This window comes from Aptenodytes patagonicus, chromosome 6 (assembly GCF_965638725.1).
Source record: "Aptenodytes patagonicus chromosome 6, bAptPat1.pri.cur, whole genome shotgun sequence".
NCBI classification, from domain to species: domain Eukaryota; kingdom Metazoa; phylum Chordata; class Aves; order Sphenisciformes; family Spheniscidae; genus Aptenodytes; species Aptenodytes patagonicus.
In genome coordinates, this window is record NC_134954.1 from 53,450,008 (window position 1) to 53,474,089 (window position 24,082).

The 24,082-nt window shown below is 36.3% G+C and overlaps 1 protein-coding gene across 5 annotated transcripts in view; it reads right to left on the minus strand.

Annotated features, from left to right (window-relative positions):
• The window catches only part of UBR3 (ubiquitin protein ligase E3 component n-recognin 3), a 118,132-nt gene that overhangs the window by 75,951 nt on the left and 18,099 nt on the right, over window positions 1-24,082 (minus strand). For 4 of the 5 annotated variants that reach the window (XM_076342640.1, XM_076342639.1, XM_076342638.1 and 1 more), the window contains exons 6-17: window positions 20,442-20,508; window positions 16,409-16,539; window positions 10,840-11,068; window positions 6,782-6,961; window positions 5,844-5,977; window positions 3,789-3,875; window positions 3,131-3,196; window positions 2,955-3,044; window positions 1,967-2,095; window positions 1,830-1,882; window positions 1,020-1,153; window positions 477-564 (exon numbers count right to left, since the gene is read on the minus strand). In XM_076342640.1, the coding sequence (XP_076198755.1) occupies window positions 477-564; window positions 1,020-1,153; window positions 1,830-1,882; window positions 1,967-2,095; window positions 2,955-3,044; window positions 3,131-3,196; window positions 3,789-3,875; window positions 5,844-5,977; window positions 6,782-6,961; window positions 10,840-11,068; window positions 16,409-16,539; window positions 20,442-20,508 (1,388 nt within the window). The remainder of the gene's footprint in view (window positions 1-476; window positions 565-1,019; window positions 1,154-1,829; window positions 1,883-1,966; window positions 2,096-2,954; window positions 3,045-3,130; window positions 3,197-3,788; window positions 3,876-5,843; window positions 5,978-6,781; window positions 6,962-10,839; window positions 11,069-16,408; window positions 16,540-20,441; window positions 20,509-24,082) is intronic. The other variant, XM_076342641.1, reaches the window with a different exon arrangement.

Below are 24,082 nucleotides of genomic sequence, written 5' to 3' on the forward strand. Positions count from 1 at the left end.
CTCTAATTTCAAAGCAGCATTCAGAATTGCTATTATATGCATTTTCAGCTATTGATAGCAAAAGCCACTACAGTGTAGAGTGGCTTTTTTTTATACTGGCATAAAATTAGCTATAATCAAAGGCTCAAATCCAGATAAAGGTGACACTTGGCTAAACTTTCTACAATGTCATTGGAAAACAGACTTTTCACCTCACACCTAAAGACATTTGTAGTGTTAAAAAAATAATAAAAAGAGCAGTTAAGCATTTTGTATCAAAACTGATTTAAAACTATTACAAAGTACTGCATATTTTGTAAGAAAAACCAAAGCTGGAGCAAATGCCTTTGCTGATGACAAGTATATGCAAGCACACCTTTACACAATTTGTTATGATTATATAAGCTGAAAACACGCTGTTCAAGCTCCAAAATCCCACTACTATCCAGGTACCTGTCATTCTCATTCACGCACATTAGTTAATATATTCCAAGGATATGAGATCCAATAATGAACTGTGTGTCCTGTCATTCATACAGAGTTGGGCTACCATCTCTGCTCTGAGGATCTCATCATCTGTCATTCCTAGAACAATAAAATTTAAAAAGCCATTAAAATAGCATGATTTTAAAACACACATTCATCATACATTTGTCATTAAACATAAGTTAAACTTGATACAAACATTAAGTAATGATACAGTGCTATAAAAATACAGCAAATGAAAAGGGACACACACACACACAAATGTTATGAGATACACAACCTCAGTCAGAAAAGACAGGTACAAACTAAAACTGCTGCCTTTCTGAAAAAGATACAGAATCTTCCATTACAGGCATTTTTCTCCATTACTATGTATTTTGTCTATTTCTAATTTGTAAGGGAATAAAATTCAGTAGCTGGCAAAAATGAAACCAAGTGTTGAATGCTTTAAGTTACTATATGGCTAATCAGCTTTATGGTAGTTACTAAGTGTTGAATATAAATGAACAGGCATGTTATTTACATACAAGTATTCCTAAAGTACTGATTCTTACCTAAATGTAAACGAAGACTTAACAGAAGGACCAAAAACGTTAAGGCTCCTTCCAACATGGATCTTTCATGCTCTGAATCAAGAACTGTGTTTTGATGCTGTGATGCCATCGTTAACAGATCTACCACCTTAAATCTACATAGCAAAGAGTAAAGTCAGAAACATCATTCTCCAACATTAAAACACCAGTGTGAAATGTACTGATAAACTCAGGATACCATTCACAACAACCCAAAATGAATACAAAATAAAATGCACATAATGCAGTAATATGCAAACATACATGAAAAACTTCTTATTTTTAAATTTGGATTTTTATTTAACTACCTATGGAATGTGCTACAGTGATATTTACTCCACAAGAAAACACCTTACGTTTATGAACATATAAAAGCTAATGCCAATTAATCTGTTTTCAAACCCTGATTTTATTCTATCCAAAAAAGCAGACATCCTTTCTGCGTCTTTTACTATTGCAGCTCTATTTATCTCTGTCTACTGCTTCAGGCTAGCATATCCTGAAAGCTCGCATATGAACACGTGCAAAACTTAAAAAAACCTGAAGATGCTCAGAACACAAATATCTGAAAGTTCACTACTGCACTGTAAACCAAAAGCCAAGCCTGCATAAAATCAAGGCTATACCTTGAGATACCTCTTTTGGTAGAGCCCTTTGGTAAGCGTTAGTTTTGGCTAGGCAGAGTTGTACCACTGAAGATGTAGATCAGATATGCACCATTTCTCTCACATGGCATAAATTAGTCAACAGCTAGCACAACACTGAGCAAGAGCATTCATCTTTTAACCCTACCTTTCAAAAACAGATGAAATAAAATAATCTGGGTCCAGCCTAGAGGCACAGACCTGTGGAAAGAGAATAAATTCATTTTATTCAGTAGTTTGTTTGTAAACAAGCACTGGCTTGGCTTCTCAGAAAACATAACTTACTTGCAGCAGATAAATGTCAGGATCAATCATTGAATTGCAGAAATGGGACTGCACGTAAGTCATGGCCTGTCCTTTAATTTGTAGACCATTTCTAACCCACATGTTGCTGTGAATTTCAGAAAGACTTGCCTGTTCAGGTAAAATAAAATACAATAAAAATTTACAAACATTTCAAGGATATTCAGCTATACAGTTCAACATTAGCAGATCATCAATATATTATCACACATATACACACTACACTTTCATATAAAAGTATACTTTTTTTACACTAATTTACTTCTCCTGGGGAGTGAGGGATGAAAAGGAACCCTTGCAAGTTTATGAAACAGATACGCTCTCATATGAAAGTACGGTATTTCAGACAACAAAAGTGATCAAAGCCAATCAAGTGATTTATTTATGTACTTATTTATTAAAATCTTGAAAAGTACTCCAAAGATGAAGGCATCATGGTTAAAACAAAGTTAGATATAAAAAGCAGTGATTACAAATACTGCTGACTACCACTTACATACAAATAAATACAAATTCGTAAATAAAAAAAATGTTGCAGGGTGCATCCATTCTTGAACTCGTTCTCGATTTAAAATATGAGATTTTCAGATACAGGTTCCTTCTCAACTTGCACTCCACTAGTAGCTATTCTATGAACATGCAATTCCATGTTTTCAAAGGGCTGGTTCCTCCTACCCTTTTGAAAGTGCTATAGTGAATATTATTATCACACTTCTCAGAGTATGGTAACTAATGCCACATATTTAATTTTGGAAATAGGAAGAAAAAAAGGAGTTTATTCTAACTACTCATTATATTCTAGTTATTATTGTCACATATTGCTTACTTTGATATTCCACAATTAAGACATACTCCCCCTTGTTAAATACTTCTAAATATATTTAAATGACTGGGGTTAAAAGAATCAGACAGCAACTTTTTTTTGTTGTATATCTCTACACATGCATCAAAGTCACGAGCCTGCCCGTACCTGAATCTGAAGTGGGTGAATCATTAGTTTCATCAGCATCTCCTGATCTGGCAAGATAGTATCCAGATCTAGTTCTTGGCATTTGACAGCCTAGAAACAAAAGCAAGCACACACTGTACTGAACAATCAGACTCAACAGGGAATTTCCATCTTCTGTGTGACTAAAACATGCTTACCTTACTTAAGAACATGGCAAAGTAACGGTGCAGTGGCAAATGAAAAGTAACTTGGTTTGGAGCTGGCTGAAAGTAAAATGAAGACATTTTAATATCATATACTAAAAAAATCAAACCTACAAATGTCTTTGTCACGACCACCAAGAACAGTATCTTGCATGCCTTCATTTGATGGACTTAACTTTCCACTAACCTAGTATTACTTCATTCCCCTGCACTTTCCAATGATTCAGAAATTTCCCTTATTCAGGCTGCTGTAGTTAATCTCTTACTAAGTCCCCAGTAGCTAATGACACTCTGAATTAATTGAGAGTATTGCTTGCTAAGGTGGCAAAGCTGCTCCCCACTACCATATCAGAAGAGGACTTCTGTTTTGCCATTGCTTCAGCTCTTCATTCAGCAGAACAGCAGTACATCAGTGGCACTGCTTTTAGGACTCACACAGCTTAAGCTTGCACCAGCAAAATCTAAATCAAGATTCTACAAATAAAGGATCCTAGGACATAACATTGCAACTATCAACTACAAACACTCATTTCAGCAAGGCAATTCCTTTCTCAATCAGTACCTAGAATGATGATTTAATCGGGGCGGGGGCAGTGTATCACCTTTGACGTTTAATCAGATTTTCACAGTACTTTGCACTAAGGATATTTACCTCATCCACAAAGTTGATAGCATCAAACCAGTCCTGCAGCGCTTCAAGGCAGTATCTGACAACATTTCGTGTGTATTCCTGTGTTTCCTGCAGTAAGAGAAAACAGTGTACTACACAAGCCAAAACAGTTTTAAGTAAGTGTCACTGTTTTCCTACTACAAATAAATATGATTATTTCAAGAATATTTTTACAGTACACAATTTATGCCCTCATCATATGGAAATTATTAAGTATTAATATGGTTTCATTGTTACTTTAAAAGGTTATCATTTCAATGGTGAGAATTAAGGCACCTTCAGCCTGGTCAGCTGGTCCTAGTGCCCACTGTTGTTTAATTATCCATTTATTTTTACCAAAAATTTAGAGATGTAAGCATTAAAAAAAAAGGTCTTTCCATGCAATCAAAAGGAATGGCTGATGTCCTGTAAGTTTTCTCTACTGAATGGTCCTTACAGTTTCCTAACACAATGCACCTGAAACACAATGATAACACAATACCACATAGATTTTAACAATAAGCAAACCTTGTTATGATTGTATGATATAACTCTATAACAACGCCCTAAAACTATAATATATTTCAGATTAAATCATGTATTTCAAGACTAGAGCTGTACATTGCCCTCCAGGAGGGAAGCAGTGATGTGCAAGAAAGGAAGGTGGGAGGGGAGCTAAACCAAATTGCTCTGTGATCAGCGGAACTTACAAAGCCTCATTTCTTACGGACTTTTCCTTTAATCTTCCCTTCCCCCTAAACACAGACTCCAGACCCACCTCAGACTCTTAGGATATCTATGAAACTCTTCTCATGCAAAAGCCAGCAGTGCTTTGGCCAGCCAGAAGCTGTGCAAGTGCCAACTGGCTCAGTTAGACACCTTTTCTCATCAAGAAATGTAACAGCCACACTCCCATCCTGCTGCTCCACCCTCTACGGTGCCCAGGCTCCACCGGCTTTCCCTCTCCTGCAGGACACAAGCTGGAATCTCTTCCCACCCATCAGGTTTCACTAAACAAGTACAACAATTAAGCTCTGAGATTTCTAAAACTCAGATTTATTGAGAACAATCAAAGGGCTCAAACATGAAGGTGAAAACATGACTGACATGCTGACGGGCGGAGCAAGGAATCATACAGGCCTTAAACAAAAGGCAGACCTTCCCACCCCTACGCTAAAAAGAAAGTAATACTTCAAAAAGCTAGAAGTTGTAATTCAGTTTTCAAAAGATAATTTAGACTCATAAATTGATATATTCATAATGTATCAGTATAACTTACATCATGGAAAGGCTTTTGCAACTGCCTGATTTAAACTGTTTTAAAATTGCATGGGATGCCCGCGCACGTTTTTTTTTCAGCGCACAGTTCAATTCAGGTATTACTGTCTCATGGACGCTATTATGTACCTTAATAAGCTAATTTCAAAGATAAGTATTTATTTCATAAAAAATAACCAATAAAAAGTTTTTTCACGTTAAGTATTCCTATAAGCTGATGGATTCCATTTTTACTATAACTTAATATAATTTACAGTCTAGCAAATAGTAACAACTCTTTGCTCTAGTTAGGAGACCATGAGATGTCAGAACCTAAGAGGGTTTCACCTCAGGTTGTTAGTAAAACAACACAAAACCATAAATTACTCCCATTCCCCATCATAATGAAGTGTCTATCTGCAGACACAATCAACGTTATAATCACATTAGGGACAACTTATGTATCTCCTTTCCCACTGAACTAAGGCAGAATGACTCAGAGACATTTATCAAGTTCTACATCAGATTAAAAGTTATTCCATATGTACAGTCATATGGAATGACTGCACATATCCTGAACTTGTAGTCCCAGTTCTGGAGACAAAAAATTAGGTACAAGCATGAATTCTATACTCACAATACACAGTATCTGAGTTAGACAGTGTTTTATATATTTGGTAGACAAAGACAGCAAAACCCAAGTCTTTTCAAACACAAAACAGACAGACCATTCAGATTTGAGAACTGTAGAATAAATCATGAATAAAACCAAGCATAATGACAGAGAAATGTTAGTCTTACCCTAACTTTGCAGTGTGACAGAAGACCCCACATTGGCTGGGCACAGGCTTCCAGCTCAGCAGCAAAGGCAGCATAGTATGTCTGTGATTCAAACTCCACGTGCTCATTTAATTCTCGTTTATTTAAATTCATACCTTCAAAGATTTAAGCAGAGTTATAAAACCAAATATTTAACTAGGGCTAAATAGAATGCAGTATTTTTAGTGGAATGCAGTATTTTTAGTGGAATGCATTCCCACACCTATTAAGACAAAAAACCACAAAGTGTAACAATCTATCTTATCTAGCAGCAGAATAATAGATAAAATATGAGAACAAGCATCAAAGTTTGAACAGAAATAGGCCAAAAAAGAACAATAGCTCTAGATTGGCTAGTAACTGTAGTCCTTGCTGTTCAGGTGACGTTAACATGAACGGCAGCCCTTCTACTTCGAACCTCACTTTGTCAATGGGAACATTTGGATGGAAAATATCTGGTCCTCTTTTTAGGCAGAACATTTTTCAGTATTGAGAAGTTCATGATTTTTAAATGTTTTTTTAAACAATAAAAAAAAAGTTTCTTCACAACAACACTTAGAAAAGGATCCAGATTTATCAGATTAGTTTACCCGATATTTAAATTTAGAACTTCACCAGTAAAACACTTCTAGCACAAGTTATGATTTGTACTTTAAATTCAATCTGAGGATTCTGGCACCATGAATCTCAGTCAAGTGTGATGCAATTGTTCTGTAACTAGTCCATACAAGACAACGATCCGTTAGATCATTTTCAAATCTACCTGTTTTCTAGAATATACTGTTCCCTTCCAGGAATACAGACTTATGAGAATACTAACGAATTAAGTATTCACATACAGCACTGTAAGGATTTTGCTGCTGTGAACATTAAGCTGTCTTAACATCCTTGTGTTACTACAGATTATAAAAGTCACATACCTTGAAAGAATGATACAAAATTCATCCATGTTACCAAAAGACCATGATCTTCCAAAAATTTCTTTGCCACACTTTGGTGTGAAAGTATGTTTATAAAATCACTAACCAGGGGCCAGTAAGTATTATTCTTCAGTAGTGCTTCCCCACAATTCACCACAACATGTAAACTATTTTCTTCATCTAGATTTAAAAAAGAAAAGAAAAAAAAAGTAATACTTTTTCCCTTCCTTCTTGTTGTAACTTTTAAATAAAGTTACAAGATAATGCAAAAATACCAATTAGGATTTACTGTAATGTTGTGACCACACACACAAAGAAAACTGCAGAAAAGAACAACGGTTGTTTTGTGGTACCTGAGGCTGTTTTCTCATCACAGACTCATCAACATAGATCCCACTCTAGTAGGAGACACACATACTTTGAACAATATTGCAACCTTTGAAAGGCAGTGCATTAGTAAAACCATCACAGCTATGCCTTTTTTGCATACTCTCAAGAAGTGTAAAAAGACCAAACAATACAATTCCTATTATGAACATCTGAAATCTATTTTGAATTTGACACACTTCCAGTGAGCAAGCTACCTTCCAGCATGCAAACAGGAATCTGGTGATCAAAACCTACACTGGCACGTTGAGTCTGAGAAGTAGAGCAGAGACAAGCATTTCCAGTCTGAATCTGGGACAGAGAGGGTTTATGCAGCCTTCCTGAGACTAGGGCAGAAGAAGGTTCCCAAAAGAAGGGGAGAAGAAGTCTCCTCCCCAAATCACAGAAGTACATCCTCTACAGCTGTCAAATAAATCTTTTTATTAGATTTTCATAAGAAGGACCCCTGGAAAGACCAGAAGGGAAACAGGATTGGTCCTGGATTCACGATCCAAGGAAAAGAACTTCCAGCACCCATCTGTCAGTTGCTATTCTATTTCAAGTGAACAGAAGAAAGAAATCTTGCATCTGATGATCAGCCTTGGGGATATTTCTTGTCCAGTTCAAATGCACTGAAGGACCCTTGTAGTTACCCTTTAGACAATGAAAGGGTCATAAGCAGTATGGCACAGCCACAGCTAAAAAGACACTGTTATTAAGAGACTCCAGTCTCTGGCTGATGGGGCACATCCGTATCTGGAGTGGTTCCCTTTGGTATATATGTAAGCTTTTTCTTCCCCTTTGTTGTAACTATTGAAGAAAATACTTTTTTTCTTTTTACTCTGAGGCTGTTTATATTGTTGGTTTATTTCCTGGTACCAGGGAAAAAAAAAATTACTCTCTTGCCTGTTATGTCAACAGGTTTTCTAACTTGAAGTCATACAATATTTTGATCTTGACAAGTTTTACTTCCCAAGAACACAGCACAGTTAGAGAAACAAATCAGATTTCATCCTGAAAAATATGCCGCTTGAGTTGCACACAACTATGAACAGATACCTTCTGTTCATATATTACCAAGGCAATATAGAGCTCCATTTCTTAAGACTGACTCCTATCTATTACACTGAAGCACTGGAAGGAACAGGAAGCCAGAAGCACTCTGCGCAGCTTCTCAAACTTCTCTGCCACAGTTGATAAAATACTCTTTAATCACTCTCTTGTTATCTGGTACATCTGCAAAGAAAGGAAACTAGGTCTTGTTGCTCAGCTGCCTGGTTCCCATGTGCTCATACAGCCTATCCAAGAACAAGATAATGTCTCAGTTGGCTCTGCCTGAACCCGCTGAAGGACTTTGCAAAAAGCCAACAGTTACATGTTGCTGATTCTCTGCCCCAGTATAGATTAGACAAACCCAGAGTTACTTCAAATTGGCAGTGGCATTGCCTCTTATTCAGAGTGCTCAACAAGCAAGGGTTAACGTAAGGTAAGTCAAAGGAAAAGAGTTTAGTTTTTTTTTTTTTAAAAAAGGATGAACCATTACCAAAACTTTTTCCTTGGGGTATAAATTCTTTTCCCAGGAAAAGTTCAGTAGGAGGAAAGTGCTGCTAGAATGGAAAAAAGTCTCTAAGAGCACAGGGACATAAATCTTCCTAGGGAGCCAGTTTTATCATCTGCACCCATATTTCACCTCCTCATCCTTTCACACCACATGTGAGAGGTAAGCTGAACTAGTAACACTTTCAAAGTTGGTATCAACACAGCTCCTAGGTCAACTCTGTTTCAGGAACAGTTTGTCACTTGGCATCCACAAATACCCCTAACGAACTGTATACTTTTAACAGGTGTCAGCTGTCCAAAAGACAATTAGGATCCGTGAGCAATGCGAACTAAACGTGCCTTAGCAGATACAATTCCTGCTCCATGTTCTCCTTGCTCCTCTCCAACATGTTTTCTCCATCTATCCATTGGCTGGATTTGTAAACTTCGTCTCATTCAGATACTAAACGACCTACTCGTTTGCACTAGCTGCACAAACAGAATTCTTCTCAATTTATCTCACCAGCACAGACTTCTAACAGACTTCTCACTATTTTCAGCATCATAAGAGACACCTTGAACTAAACACAAGATACAAGCCCACAGAACTGCAAAAGAAGGCCAATGAGAATATGAGAGGGAAAAAACCCAGTAAAGTATTTTATTAAAATTTTTCTGTCAATTTACAGTGTGCCCAACCCCTCATATATAAAGCAGTGAGGAGGAAATGTTGTGAAAACACTGAAAAGCACCAGATTCCATGATGGGAGTCTTAGCTAAGACAAATCAATGGTGCTGGTGAAAGGAAACAGGTAACTTCATGTCTTGGGACAGCTGCTCCAGGGTAAGTCTTTTCTCACAAATCTATCACAAATATATATCTGATGTTATTTAACTTACCAACTCCAGCTTACATAATTAATTACCAGGAAGCTTCTTCAGAGAATGTCTAGTCACAGACACAGCCTTTTTCTGTTTGGCTGCAAATCTGATCCACTACAGAACCTTACCACCATGCTAGCAGCATCCCATACTGACCAACAAGTAAAAACAACTACTTAAAAGTAGTTTTAAATGACATTCCACCAGTATGGCATTAGTTTAGCAAAAGTCACTTGATATACAAACTGTTAAAGAGAAAGATTTAACATTTTTCTTTGAATACTGTAAAGCAACCTATGTAGGGCAACAGAAAAATTTCTCATGTTGAAGTGCTGAGTAAGGGCATTCTTTATAGCCAGATGACCGAGGATTTCCCATTTCAGTAGACCGAGGATTTCCCATTTCAGTACAATCATTCTGTATTAGGCTATACAGAGAGTGGACTCAGAGACAAAGGATACTTCAGACAAGAAAAATTACAATTTCATGCAGAAGTTGATGGTACTTATTTGGCAGCAGCAGTCAGCCTATCTAGAAAGTATTTTCAAATTCAAACTAGGATAAAGAGGGCTGAGAAGTCTGCGGTCTGTTAGGTACATGAAAGCGTGAAAAACAGAAGTCAGCAAGATTCATTGTGCAACCATTTTCAGATAAGGACAGGTAAAACAAGGAGGGTGGAAATAGGACAGCTGTTTTCACTAGAAAAGTTACAGAGTGTACACTAGTTCAAGTTCAAATTACCACTTTGTCAACCAAAAGCTTGATCAAATGATTATATTTACAAAGTATTAACTCATTCTCCTCTAATTATATCATATTTTATTAAGGCAATCACAGGTGAGAAAAATTAAAACAACTTTAAATACTTCAAATAGTTTGTGAAATACTTTGAAAATATTTTTAAAATTAATAAAGGTCTCAATTTGCATATATAATTTCTCATTCAAATAAGCTTTACAAATAGTGTTTATGCACTTTACCCAACAAATGAAGTACCTGCAAGATAATACTCTGTATTATAGACTATATAACATTCCTACAAAAGAAAACCCTACAAACCAAAGGATGAAACATCAGTATCACTCTTGATAACTATCTTTACATTTCTAGGAAATTTTGAGACTCAGCCTCTACCATATATTGCTAGATCCTGTGCATTTTTGGGAAGGGGTTGGGGGGGTGGGTTGACTACCAAAGAAAGAGATTAAATTTCCTCTATAACCAATTTATTATCCATGGAAACAAGCAAACCAACAAACAAATCAACCTACCTTGCAATTCACTTTTAATAAGGCAACTTTCCATCATATATAACAGAACAGTGACCATAATATCCAGCAGCTGACATTCTTCTGTTACTTGGCGTGCTAGTTCTTCATTGCTGAACAACTGAACACTGATATGCACAATTCTATTAGACATTGTGTCTGATTCATGGCTTTTCTTCAGTGTTTTCATAATAAAAGCATAATGCTGAACAAAAGTTTTGGTAAAAGCAATCTGCAAATTATAAAGAAATTTTGATGTTAACAAGCACCATACAAAAATTATAGCTTTCTTTCATTATAAAATATTCCTTTACAAAAGTACAATCAACATATCCTAGGAAACACCAGTTGCCATGACAAACCAAAATTGATGGTCTAATTATCCCATGTGTAGTATCTAGAAACAATCCACATGAAAAGACCTATCTATAGAGAGGGGTAACTTACGCCTCCGATTTTATTACCTTATACCAAAATTTAATCTTCTCATTCTATACTTTCCACACTAAAAAAAAACCCAAAAAACCCCCAAAACACAGAAACATTGAAACAAGGAATATAAGGTCTCAGCATACCTGTGAAAGCAGTAAAGTTCTAATAATGAATTTATCCTAAATTTTTTACATCCTAAAACAGGGACTAATGTCCCAAAATGATACACTATGAACAATGAGATTAGTGGTGCCTAAAAAAGCTGCCTTAACTTATCACTTGCACTTGTCTACCCATGGAGTAAGGTTGTCATTCATCTGTCAAGGATGACATTTTAACACTGAATTTCATCTGCTATCGTAACATCCTATATTTTTTTTAATAAATCTTTAGCGTTTTCTCCTAAATAATTAAAGTCATTAGCAAGCTTTGCTATTCTTCACACAACTTTTGGGTTCTTTTAAACCAGATTGGTATTTAAATGTACTGATACATATACATATAAATCTTAGTACAATTTCTTGTCCCACTCCATTAGCCTCAAATTACATTGTAAACCAACCTTCTGCACTGCATATACATGTGTGTATATCTGCCAGCTTTGAAATCACTTCTCACTTAGTACTTTAAGTTCTGAATTAACACCATCTGGACTTCCTTGGCTTAATAAGAAGAGATAATACAAGCTGTGCAGTGATGAAAATTTTCAGCTCAAAGTCTAAATTCCCTTGTCTATTCCTTCTGGAAGTATTCATCTTTTGTAAGCATAAAATTTGAAATTTTAAAACCACCCTCAGGCAGCTGTGTTTTCACCGGACTGTATACAAATCACTACTTTTTACCTGCCTCAGACTCAGTGCTCCCATATTTTTATTATAGCACTACCATGTTATTCTCATTGAGAAAATATTTCCAAAAATATCATAATGCCATAATGCTGCTGTTGGGCACAAAGACTGCTTCTTCCAGGAAATATCCTCAAAAATCTAAGTTGCTCATGTGAAAAAATGGACTAGGATGGGGATGGGGATGTCACTGCACGAAACACTACAACACTGCTTAACTTGCCTTCCTTTAGCTGGTTCACAATGATGGAAACCTGTATAATAATTGACAGTGTCTTCTACATAGAGCATCCAGCACAATGGTAATTGTTTTCAGCTAAAGCCTTTTTGGAACAACGTATTTGCAATACTTGCGCAGAGTTAATACAGTATCATTCTGGTATTCCAAGGCAGAACAACCTGTCATAGAATTCCTCTCAATTAAAGCTTGATACAACTATAATCACTGGCAATGACACTTAAAACAAACATCAAGACGTTTACACTATTAATGTTAAGCCTCAGTCATAAATGACGCACCTGGTGTTTTAAGAAGTTAGTATATTAATACTGCTAGTAAAAAAAGCATACTTTATTTATATATTACTTCTTCACATTATATTCTATTTAAATAGGATTCTCGGGTCCTGTGATGTAGGAACTACATTGTACTTGTTTTACACAGCATTCTCGATTCAAGCTGATTGTAAAAACATGGTCCTCCTCTAAGGACAAATTTTGGATTTTTTATTTATTTATTTTAAATCAGGATGCATCAAAGCTTTTTGTGCCTCACCTATACATGATAATCAATTTCTGAAAGCACTGTAGATTCGCTGTCAATATAGCATAGAGATTCTGTAATACACTTAAATAAAGAAAAGACACCAGCTTTACTCCTACATTCACTTGGAAGTTAAACAAACAAATACAACCCTTTCCAATTTTGAGAGGAAGAAACTAAACTCATTTCCAGAAGTTAAAACGCTGAAATACTGTGGTAAACTGCAGTCCGTATATAAAAACAGCCATAGTAGGTCAAATCAGTCCATCCAGCTCAGTATCCTGTCTTTGAGTGGCCAAAGCTGTATACACAACTAAGGAAAAATACAGAATGGAGCAAGAATGCAAATATTGAGATAATATGTCTTTCCAAATACTTACTCAGCTTCCAACCATTTGCAAGAAGTGGATTCCTAAGACCGACATGTTTTCTGTATATTTCATTACCTTCACTGACTTACTACTCTCTATGATCTTGTGCAGCTTCTAAATTTCTAGCCTATGCAAAAACAAAGTTAATCTTTTCATCTGGCCTTTCCTCTTGGTGGCCACTCAACAATCTCAGAACTTTTAAGAGCCTAACATCAACCCCATGTTTCAATTAGAACTTGCATCTCCCATGTTTATGTTTTCAATGCAAAGAAAAAGATAGTTCTGCCACGTGAAAGCTGTGCTAAAATTAAGTTTCCAATAGAAAAACTGTTCTACAGAATTTGTAGAACAGCATATCCGGGGTTAGTGAAGTCCTATTGCTGTAATAACTGCCTCAACGTTCACCATGGGAGGTGCCTGACGAGGCACAGCATTTCTGATAATCATGTTTGTTGATTCATTATCTCTACCAGATGCTTTTGCATTTCTCTACTTGAGTATTCCAGATTCCAGCAAGGCTTTGCTCTTGGATGATTTACACTCTTCCTTCAGCTTCTTCTTTATTGCCAAGCCCTTCTTTGCCTTCTCCTTGGTCACATGAAGGTCAGTCCTATTTCTCTGGCCTTTTGTTTTTCCTCTTGCAGAAACCTTGTCCACACCGTAACACCTCTAATTTCTTGGAAGCTCCGGTTCTCATCTGTTTTCTTCACTTTTAAGTCCTCCAAGCTTCAAGTGTCAGAGTGTGCTGGAAGGGATGCCTCAGGCACAAATCCTGTAAGGCAAAGACCACACTGTTTGTTGTGCTATCTCTCTCATATGCAAAAGCAGGAAGGGGGGAAAGAGCTAGTTAACCCAGGGTTTTAGCTCACCCATTTTCGACACTGGGAATCCTAAAAGAGAAGTTCGTTTTCCTATTTAAAAATAAATCTTTGCAACAGAGATTGCTGGTGGCTCACTGACTGCTGCATAGGGCATGATGGATTCAGTCAGCTCTACTATGTTTATGCTGGAGGTCAGAGATTTCAACAATTTCAGAGCATGCACAGATAGCCAGCTCTGTGCTCTGTGTCTGGCTAGCTCACTCAGTTTATCAGAAAACCAACCTAGCAGAATTCTGCTGATTTAATGAGCTAAATCAGCTCATGAACAATCAGACAAATTACATAACAGCAGAGACAGAAAAAATTAAGATAGTACATGTGATGTAGATGGGATGGGAGAAAGAAGCAGAAAGCCGAGAGATCACTTGGAACAGTTTTTATCCCTACAGGTGTTCCTACTGTTTGAGAATGCAACATGATTAAACAGCAAACAAGCTTTTCCTTCATAAAAGCTAAATGGAAGCTTGAAAGATAAAACATTCTTCTAATTCATCCCAAAATGGTATGTTCTCTCTGTACACATGTAAAAGGCAGAGCCGCTCCTTGTAAATTAACCACGATCCTCATAGACACGTTTAAAATTCACACATCATCGACACAGTTTTGCAACAAAGCACAGGTATCTTGGGAAAAAAAAAAGTTTTACTGTCACCCTAGTATTGCTGTGTGATACATTTCCTGCTCTGAGTTTCCTTACTACTGAAAAATACCTTTTAGACAATCACAGCAATTAAAATAAACACAGATTCTAAAAGATTTCAAATACTTGGGATTTGTGCTAGTAATGAAGTTTGTACATAGGAATTAACTGTTTAATCAAACACAATATGAAATTGGTAACAAATTAAAAAAAAAAAAAAAAAGGAATGTTTAAATAATCCTTTCATCTGAACATACAGTATTGGTAGGTGGAAGATGGACTATTTCCAGATAAAGGTGGCAGCCAGTAGAGAAACCAAATATACCATGGTCTCCATTCTGAGTACATAGTGAAGAAAGATTATGAACACAGTGAAGAAAGCCACTGAAGACTGTGGCTTGCTGTCAAAGGAAAAAAGATCCCATGATCATTAAAAGTTGTTGTTATTACATGGTATAGTAAAAAGGTAAACATAGCAACACTTACCAGATTCCTCCACACGCTGCTAGCAGTTGGGTGTTTCTACAGGCAGGACTTTAGCTGGCAATGGATCAGGAGAACCGGATGCCCACGTGGGTCTCCAAAGATCAAGAAGAATTCAAGCTTCATGGCAAGGGATCATCAGTCAAGAAGTCCTCATGTGTCCTCATGTATTAGCTGAATCCAAGACCAAGATGAATCTATGCTGGTATCCCAAATCAAAACGCTGTCTTGACATGGACAGAGTATTGCTGAAAGCCCATACGTTATCTTTTTCTTCCTTGCAAGTTATCTTCATATCCTTTGCTTTGATACAGCAAGGTTTTAAGGGGGCACAAATACAGGGCTGTCCCATCATAAACAGACATTTTGAAGAAATCTGCATACCTGGACTTCAGGATTTCTTGATCTTTGCCTCCCAGCAGGGATTGAGAAGGTCCAAAACATTTGCATGGCTCAAAGGTATGACATGATCAGAGCAAAATGTTAAGCCTGATTGCTATGTATACTTGGTCTTGGAACATGTAGAGCAAACAACCAAACCTGGCTGCACACCAAGATTTAAAACAGGAAGATGACATCCAGCCTCCATGACTCCAGGCCAGGAGACACTTGGTATAGACAACTGCAAAACTCTGTAAGGAAGCAGCTGGAAGGCTGCCAAAATCACCTAGGGCATAGCTGCAGCAAGAACACTCACACTGTAATGGCCTACATGGAGAAATCACTGCCTACTACAACAGTTGCAACAGGAATGAAGTCACTGCAATTATTTACCAGTCATACCACACTACAGAATCATTTAGTGCTGATCCACATCTTTCAACAGATAAAAATCCAATTTACAAAGTAAAATAAAACAAAACGAAATTCAACACATGCAAATATGCACTAACAGCCAAAAAAGAAAAAAGCAAACCATGAAAACAAAATTAATACTGCTGCGCCAGAATTATCCATCTTTGTTTTGTCAACATCTCTCTTCAAATACTATACACTTTAGACATTCTAACCAAATACTCAAAACAAGGTAAAAGATCTGCATTATTTTACTGCTTATTATTCAAATATAAACATATGTGGTCTCATGCAAGGTGTAATATACACTAAGTATGTGAATAAGAAAAGACATTTAAGTTTGAATGAAGTAAGGTAAGTACCTTATAATCTTGATCTGGCAGCATGTTGAGTAAGAAAGTCACCATCTTCTGTGGAAACTCATATTTTATTGTCCAAAATAATAATTCTTCTAGAAAACATTTATGCTTCAAAACATCCATGATAGATTGATCTGCATAAAAGGTTGGAGGAGGGGATGTGTAATGTAATAATTATTAAAACTAAAAATAATGGTAGTGCAGTTGCACTGTCATATAAAATTCAGTAACAAAAATCTAAGAACATCTTAGTGCGCTCTGTAAATAATGTTTTTTCAAAAACACTGGGAAAATGAACATGGCCAACACTGCACAGTGTCAGAATCTGTAACAATAAAAAGGACCTCCCAGAGAAGTCAATGAAAGTTTTCAGTACAATTCTACCACAGAGTCCAGTCTTCATTGATTGCATTGAATCATAACACCTTACTGTAATAGCTCCACTGATTGTAATGAATCACAGCAATTTGCACAATATTTACACAGCCACTGAATCAAGGGAAACTGTTAATGTAGACTACTACTTAGCTGAAGTTAAAATAGCAAAGCAACAAAATACAATTTATGATTAAGTGATGAGTTCTATCACCTAAGAACACTTATGTTCTGTTTACAAAGCTCTAAACAAGCTAAACAGAAGCAATAATGTATCAGTTATTCATATTTTTAAAGCAATATATGTACTGATTGACCAACAACAAAGTTTTTGTTTGGTTGGTTGGTTTTTTTAACATAAAAATTACCATAATCAGATAATCAGGCACTAGCTCCTGATGGTACCAGAAGAGACAGTCTCATCTTTCCCCATTCAACTCCTGGCCATTCACTCTGCCCCCTTACTCATGCTGACAGTACATCCCTGTGCTGTACCTATGTAGGAATCAAGTCATCTTTCCATTCTGTCAGCTGCGTTTTCAAGCAGATCAGTTTCATGATTGCAAAGCTGCACAAACTGACCTCTGCTAGAATAAACTGTTCATGAAGCTATGGCTTGACAGAGCATAAATCAGATTAACCCCATTTAAAAAAATTACTAAAATACAAAGACTCTTTATCATCATTCTTCAAGAGGTTGATTACTTATGATTTAGAACTACAACAGGCATTGTTCACTCCTGTAACATATAAGGACTAAAGAAAATAATAGTAATGTTCCTTTATACCTAGAAATCAACTAGACCTGAGGATATACACACCCCACCCCACCCCAAATCCCATATTCCAATGGGACTGTATGAAGCGTTCCCATCAGCACAGATTCAAAAACACTTAAGCTGAACATCTTCTGGCCTTGAAGACTCGCCTCTTCACGGAAGTATGGCAGCTTTAGGGACTGCACTGGATAGCTTTGTGCCTATCCTAAGCAGGATAGCCATTTGCACTTTTCCTAAGCAGGAATTGCATCCATTTTCCAGCATTACCAAAGGTCAGAGTTCCCCAGCCAAGTGACCAATCAGCCCAAAACATCTCAGGAATTGCAAAAGATCATGAGAAATAACGAATAATCTAAACTTCAGGGATCTCCTCAAGACTTTAGCAAGCCACACAAAGACAAGAATATGTTTTATTCAATATATTCTACAAACATTGAAATAAAAAAATTACCTTCACAGAGTCATGAAAGATATTTTAATATTAAAATATTTTGTAAAACATTACACATCACCTACTGCAGCAAACATATGATGATCATTTATGTTCTCTTCCTCGTCTCTTGTTAAGAAATTGCGTATGTGATTTTACTGCCCATGAAAGCTTGGTAGCCATGCAGACTGAAGTCCTCTGTCCACAGAACAGACAGCACAGGTTTAGGTACATGCCAAATGCCCCTGAGTGAGAACACGGGGCATAAAGACAAGTGACACAACACCTTATCTGTCACTGATGTGCAGCTTTCTCTGACATGTATCACAGTCGAACAGTGCGTATCAAATTCTTTATAAAGCAGTTTCAGGCAGGGACAGAAGAATATATATCCACTTATACCTGTTACAGAATTTAAGTAGGCAGAATGCTCTTACCCAACTTGGAAAATTTGTCAAGAACACTGGGACTAATGTTCCCGCTCTTGTGAAAAGTACCATGCGATTTTAAATTTCTTTCAACAAATAAAAAAAAAAATATAGTGCCTGTGGGTTTAAAGTTGTCTTAAATATCAGGTATTTCAGATGGATGCAGGATGCAGGTTTTAGAGTAAAAATAAAAATTCTCTCAATACTCAGTCCCATACCTGTATCAGTGAACCTCAGCATAAAACCTGTATTTTCTTTAAAGAAACCTTTTATTCTTTCCTAGTGCCACAAAAGACCCCATAGACTGTTGTAAACATCTCTCTGGAATATGAGTCTTAGCATTCCAAGATATCCCCAGTATATAAATAACCCTCTATGAAGACAGTACCACTAAAGACCTAGCATAGGACAGGGAGTCTGCTTATACGGAAAAGGTAAATCTGTTTTTATTCAATACTCAGTTTTCTAAAATTTTCTTTTCATACTCTTATTTTATACCCTATTGGACATAAAATATGAATACTGAAAACTTCAGAAAACTATTCAATATTTAATAAAAACAGATACTTACCCTTCCCCCATTGGCAGACTCCCTCCTCTGGGGCTGATATTAGGAGCTATCAACATCATAAGCACAGTCCATGTTGGGATGCCTCAGAGGGGGAAGACTACAATCCTGGGGGGAAATGAAATGTTGAATTAAAAGTATCACTTCTCCTGAAATGTCACTGCTTATATTGGTTTTCAGATCTGGCAGCTTCTCAACCTGAGCTTCCTCCCTGCCTATTTCCCATAATCAGTTATTATGCATCAGAAAACCAGCATTTTTTCTTGCATTACCTGACTCTAACTTATCTTTTAGACAAGCTAATAGCCTCTAAAATTCAAGTAAGAGAGCTTTCCTTGGGTGTCTGTAAGTTTCCTGCATTTCTCCAAAACAACCACCTCTTCCACTTTATTATTCTCTGCCACAATCTTTCACACACCATTTCTACGATCACCTCTGAACAATACTGTTGCCAAAACATTTAGTTCTCTGCTTTTCCAGCTTCCCAACCTTTTTCCTTCAATCTGAAACCACTAGAAACAATCATACTTTCCCATACTCTTCACAACACCTTCATACCTTTTTACTGACTTCATGAACCCTTGCATTTCAAATTCAAGTTCCAAACCTTCACTCCAAAGCCTTTCCAGAAATTTTATTCCAACTTTCACCACAGTTTTTCACCCAAATGTTCTTTTCTCAGGGCTTGCAATTTCTTTGTGCTTCCTATGTCAGTCTCCTCATACTCATATTAAAAAAACAACAGCGTTCTTTATTTAGTAATAAGAGTTTAAATATTATTATTTAAACACTTTTTAGCACAAAAACATGTCAAGGACAAGCACAGGATAGGGCTACCTTGTCTCTAGCCTATGTTCATTCTTGAATTAAAACTTGCCCTGATCTCAGTGTGAGAGCTGCTCATGTTGGACTAGAAATTGCACAGAGGACTAATTTCAATCTAGTAAAATAACGGAGCGGTTTCAAAGGAGACTTCATTCAACTACCTTTTCTTAAACATTACTAGTTTAAGTAATGTTTAGTAAACAGTACAGAAAGATCAACCAGAACCAGAGAGAACCATTCTTGCCTGGCTGAGAACACAATCATACTGTAAAGTGGCATAATGAAAAAAAAGTTGTTAAGAACAAATACATCAAAAACTTGTTTGCTAAGCTGCATTGCAATCTTGCCAGCCACACAGTGAAAATGGAATGAATTTTTAGAGGTCAACTTACAACATGAAGGTGACAAAATGACGGGTCAAACAGAGTCCCAGACAGTGGTACTCACTCAAGGGAAATCAAAGTTGCCAATTATCACAATTTCACTTGCTATTCTTTTTTAGACTTTGCTATGTTAAATACCTGTCACATGCAGCACTACAGTGCTTGGGAAGTGAATGAACATCCCTAGATAAATTTTAAGATAGACATAAAGCAAATATGATAAACTGAGATCAGTACTTTATAAATACCTTTGGTGGTGCTGCTTAGTTTCACCCTCTTGCGCTTGCCCACACCTTGGCTACCATCCTGGTCCTCCTGGGGTAGGGGAAGAGTTTAAAAAATTGATAATCGTATATTTAGAATTGTATTGCCAAGAGATGGTATGCTCTCAAAATTCTGGTTTAACTATCAAGCTAAACCAGAAAAGCCCTGAATATACTCTCTTACCAGAAAAATACTTTTACTGTTTACAAGAACCATGGACTCAGTGCAACTCATTAGAAAAAACACAATTTTTTAAATTGCCTTTTTCCCCCCTACAGGCAACATTATCATCTGCAAGTTCAGACATCTTCATCTATTTAATTAATTTTGTAAGGTTACTTGCTTTGATTTCTGAAACTGATTGCTACAAAAATGTTTAACACTACAAAATTTCCAACTGTTGCACATCCAAGGTTTCACCTTATTTATCTGTACGGTTTGGGTTTTTTTGTTTCCTAAAAAAAAAAATATCAGCCAACATATTGGCTATTAAAGTTGGCAACACAGACAATTAGTTAGACATTTTCTAATTAATATAAAGTTTTGATGCAAGAATAAAGTATTTTTGACACCTTTAAGAGGCCAATTCTAATTGCTGAATTCTAATTGCTTGTTCCCTACAGAATAACGGAAACACTTTACACAGGCACTTCTCATCTGAAGCTTTCAAGGCACTCTGCAAACAAAACAGCAAAGGCTCCAAAATGCAATGCAAGTTATAAACATCATCACCACCACTTTACAAAATCTAACACTGGGTGTTAAAAAAGAATGTGACATTACAGGACTATATTAAATGCTGCATGGATCTTTACTAACAATGGTAGTCCTAATGAAACAGTGGAAATAAAGAAAGATTCCCACTGGATCTAATAAAATTAGATATATAATACAGATATCTACTGTTAAAAACAAGTAATCAATATCCTTCTCCTCTAAGCAAATGCCATATTTTACTTCTGAACTTCATTGGAACGATAAAAGAATCCGATACTCAAGAAATTACTATCCTTCCTTGGGAGAAAGATTATTCATATTTTATATCTAAGGACTGACCAAAAGTATTGTGTTAATGAAAGGACTGAATTTTCCTAACCTTTCAGTACCTCCATCTGAAAATTCATTTTAAGATGTGCACACATTTGAACTCTTAGGTGTCCGGTGGTCTTTGTGAACACATGCTACTTTTGTACTTCAATTGGGAGCCAGGATGTTGCCACTGCCCACTCCCCCATCAGAGGGGCCAACAACTCAAAAGCAAAAATCAGACCTGCTGAGATATTACTATGAACTGCAGGACTCTGCAGTTTAAGTCTTCTGCCCTGAAGAAAAGGAATCTAAATTCCTGTAGCTAGAAAGTTGATAGCTGGAGGTCTCAAGGCCTCTTCAGCGCTCTCAGTTAATCCAGAGAGTTGCTAGAAGGGCCTTAATCAGAAAATAATGCATCTGGGTATACAAATTGTGATTAATGTGTTGGATTCTAGCCTCCAACACCACTGCTCTGGCAAACAAAATCCGTTTCCCCTTCTACAGTATGAGAAAAATTTAAACATATAACAGTCTTCATTGCAACTTTTGAAGTGATTTTACTAAAAAGAAGAAAAATTAATTGACTTATGAGGAACGCTTTCTTGAGAACTTTTTTTTTCCCCTCAATAATGTTAGACAGTTGGTTTCCATTGCTTCAGTAAGGTAGGATTAAATCTTAATGTTAAGTGCAATGTCAATGTCAGCCTTGAGATAGTGAGTGCTAGGTCACATGGTGTCTGCCAAGCCCAGGGATAAAGAGTAAGAGAATGAGTAAGCAAAATGTAGAACACCTTTTTTTTTAGCCATTGGATAACGCTGTGTAAATATACCCAGATAACAGCAAAGATCTATGTAGATTTACTTTACATAATAGAATAGTTAGCAATATGCCTAAGGTGTGACACATCTCTTGTAAATTCAGATAATAAAGATATTATACATAGATTTTTATACAATTACATTAAACAGCAATTGGAGTCAATAACTATATAGCTGAGCGATAAGGCATTCAGTGCTCAGTAAACTACAAGGGCAGGCAAATAGAGATATCCCATACAAAAAGGTTTATTCGTCAGTGTGGTAAAAATGTTCATGGACTGGGTTTTATTTGATTCCTTGGAACATAAAAACTTCTTAAATAGGAGGACAGTTTTAGAGAGGGCCTTTTTTTCCTCCTTTTGCACAAAGGAAAACATGAGGAAGAAAAGCTAATAAAGGAAACTAATGGTGAATTCTCTCCAAAATACCACAGGATGGAACACAAACCATTTGAGAAGTAAAGCGCAACTGAGCCTATACTGTTTTGAGGGGTGGGGGAGGGACAGGGACAACAAAACAAAACAACCCACAACACATCTCAGGATACATCCATCCTTCAGATTCATTTTTAGCTTAGAACCATCTACTAAATACTCAACTATGCAAAACTTCTCAAGCTATTTGGTTCCCTGCAGAAGCACTGCTCTAATTTGTAGCCTATGTAAATTTTGTAATCTAGCCTTTCATCTGTGAAACAATGCTACCTTTAAGACTTACTTGGTAAGAAAGAACATTAACCTTTCTAGATTCATCTTAAATACCAGAGGAAGAAAATCCAGTTAAAAGTGTACTCTTGCCACATTTCTTAATTAGAACATAGTTTTACTCTGCTATAAGAGAGTATAATAAGGCATTAGAAAAGCTGTAAGTGCCCTTTGTAACCTATGGGGGAGGGCAGGGAAGAGGAAGAGAAGTCATAAAACAAGGTAACTTTTTCTTAATTTCTCTAATAACATAATTTTTCTAATAAGCATTTCAACCTTCCACCTGCACAGTTCTGTTTTGGCTTTTGGATGAAAGGACCGGACTTTCTTTTCAGCAATTCATATTCGTCAAGCAGATCATAATTCAGAAGAAGATTATAAAATAAAAAATTAACTTTCTTCGGAGATGCCACTAACTGAGGGTTTTTTGGTTTAAAAAAAATCAAGAAACTTTTGACATTATTTTTAATTGCATCCCATACTGTATCAATGTGATTTTATTAAAAGATATGAAAGGAAAATTCAGAAGTGAAAATATATACTAGAAAACATTTAAATTTTGAGTGCTTATTGTTTTATCTGTATGTTACTTCCTCATTCTTTTTTAAAATTTTCTAAATACAGATTTCAAAACAGGGTCTTGTGCTTTTTTACAATGTATCTTAATAATGTAATTAACATCTTAAAATTGATTCTAGGTATGTAAGTATATGCAGAATTTCAATTCAGAAAAATCACATCTGCGGTAACATAATAAAATACCTACATGCATCTTTATATCCTGGAGATCAGAAAGAAAAATCTCTCTAGAAAACAGGTATCTTTAACTATAGCAAGCTATAATGCAGTTGCTGTAATTCCTCCCTTTTTAATTCATAAAATCTTTTCCTTGAAAAAATTATCTTTTCCCTATAAAACATTCCTTCTCCCTAAAATACATCTCTGTCTCTACCTCCACCTTGGACTTCTTTCCCAAAAGAAATGTCAGCGATATCCAATCTCTCTTCAGATTCTTAAGAACTTCAGTTTACTCTCCTCTCCTCATCACTTATAAGGGTAAAACAGAAAGAAGC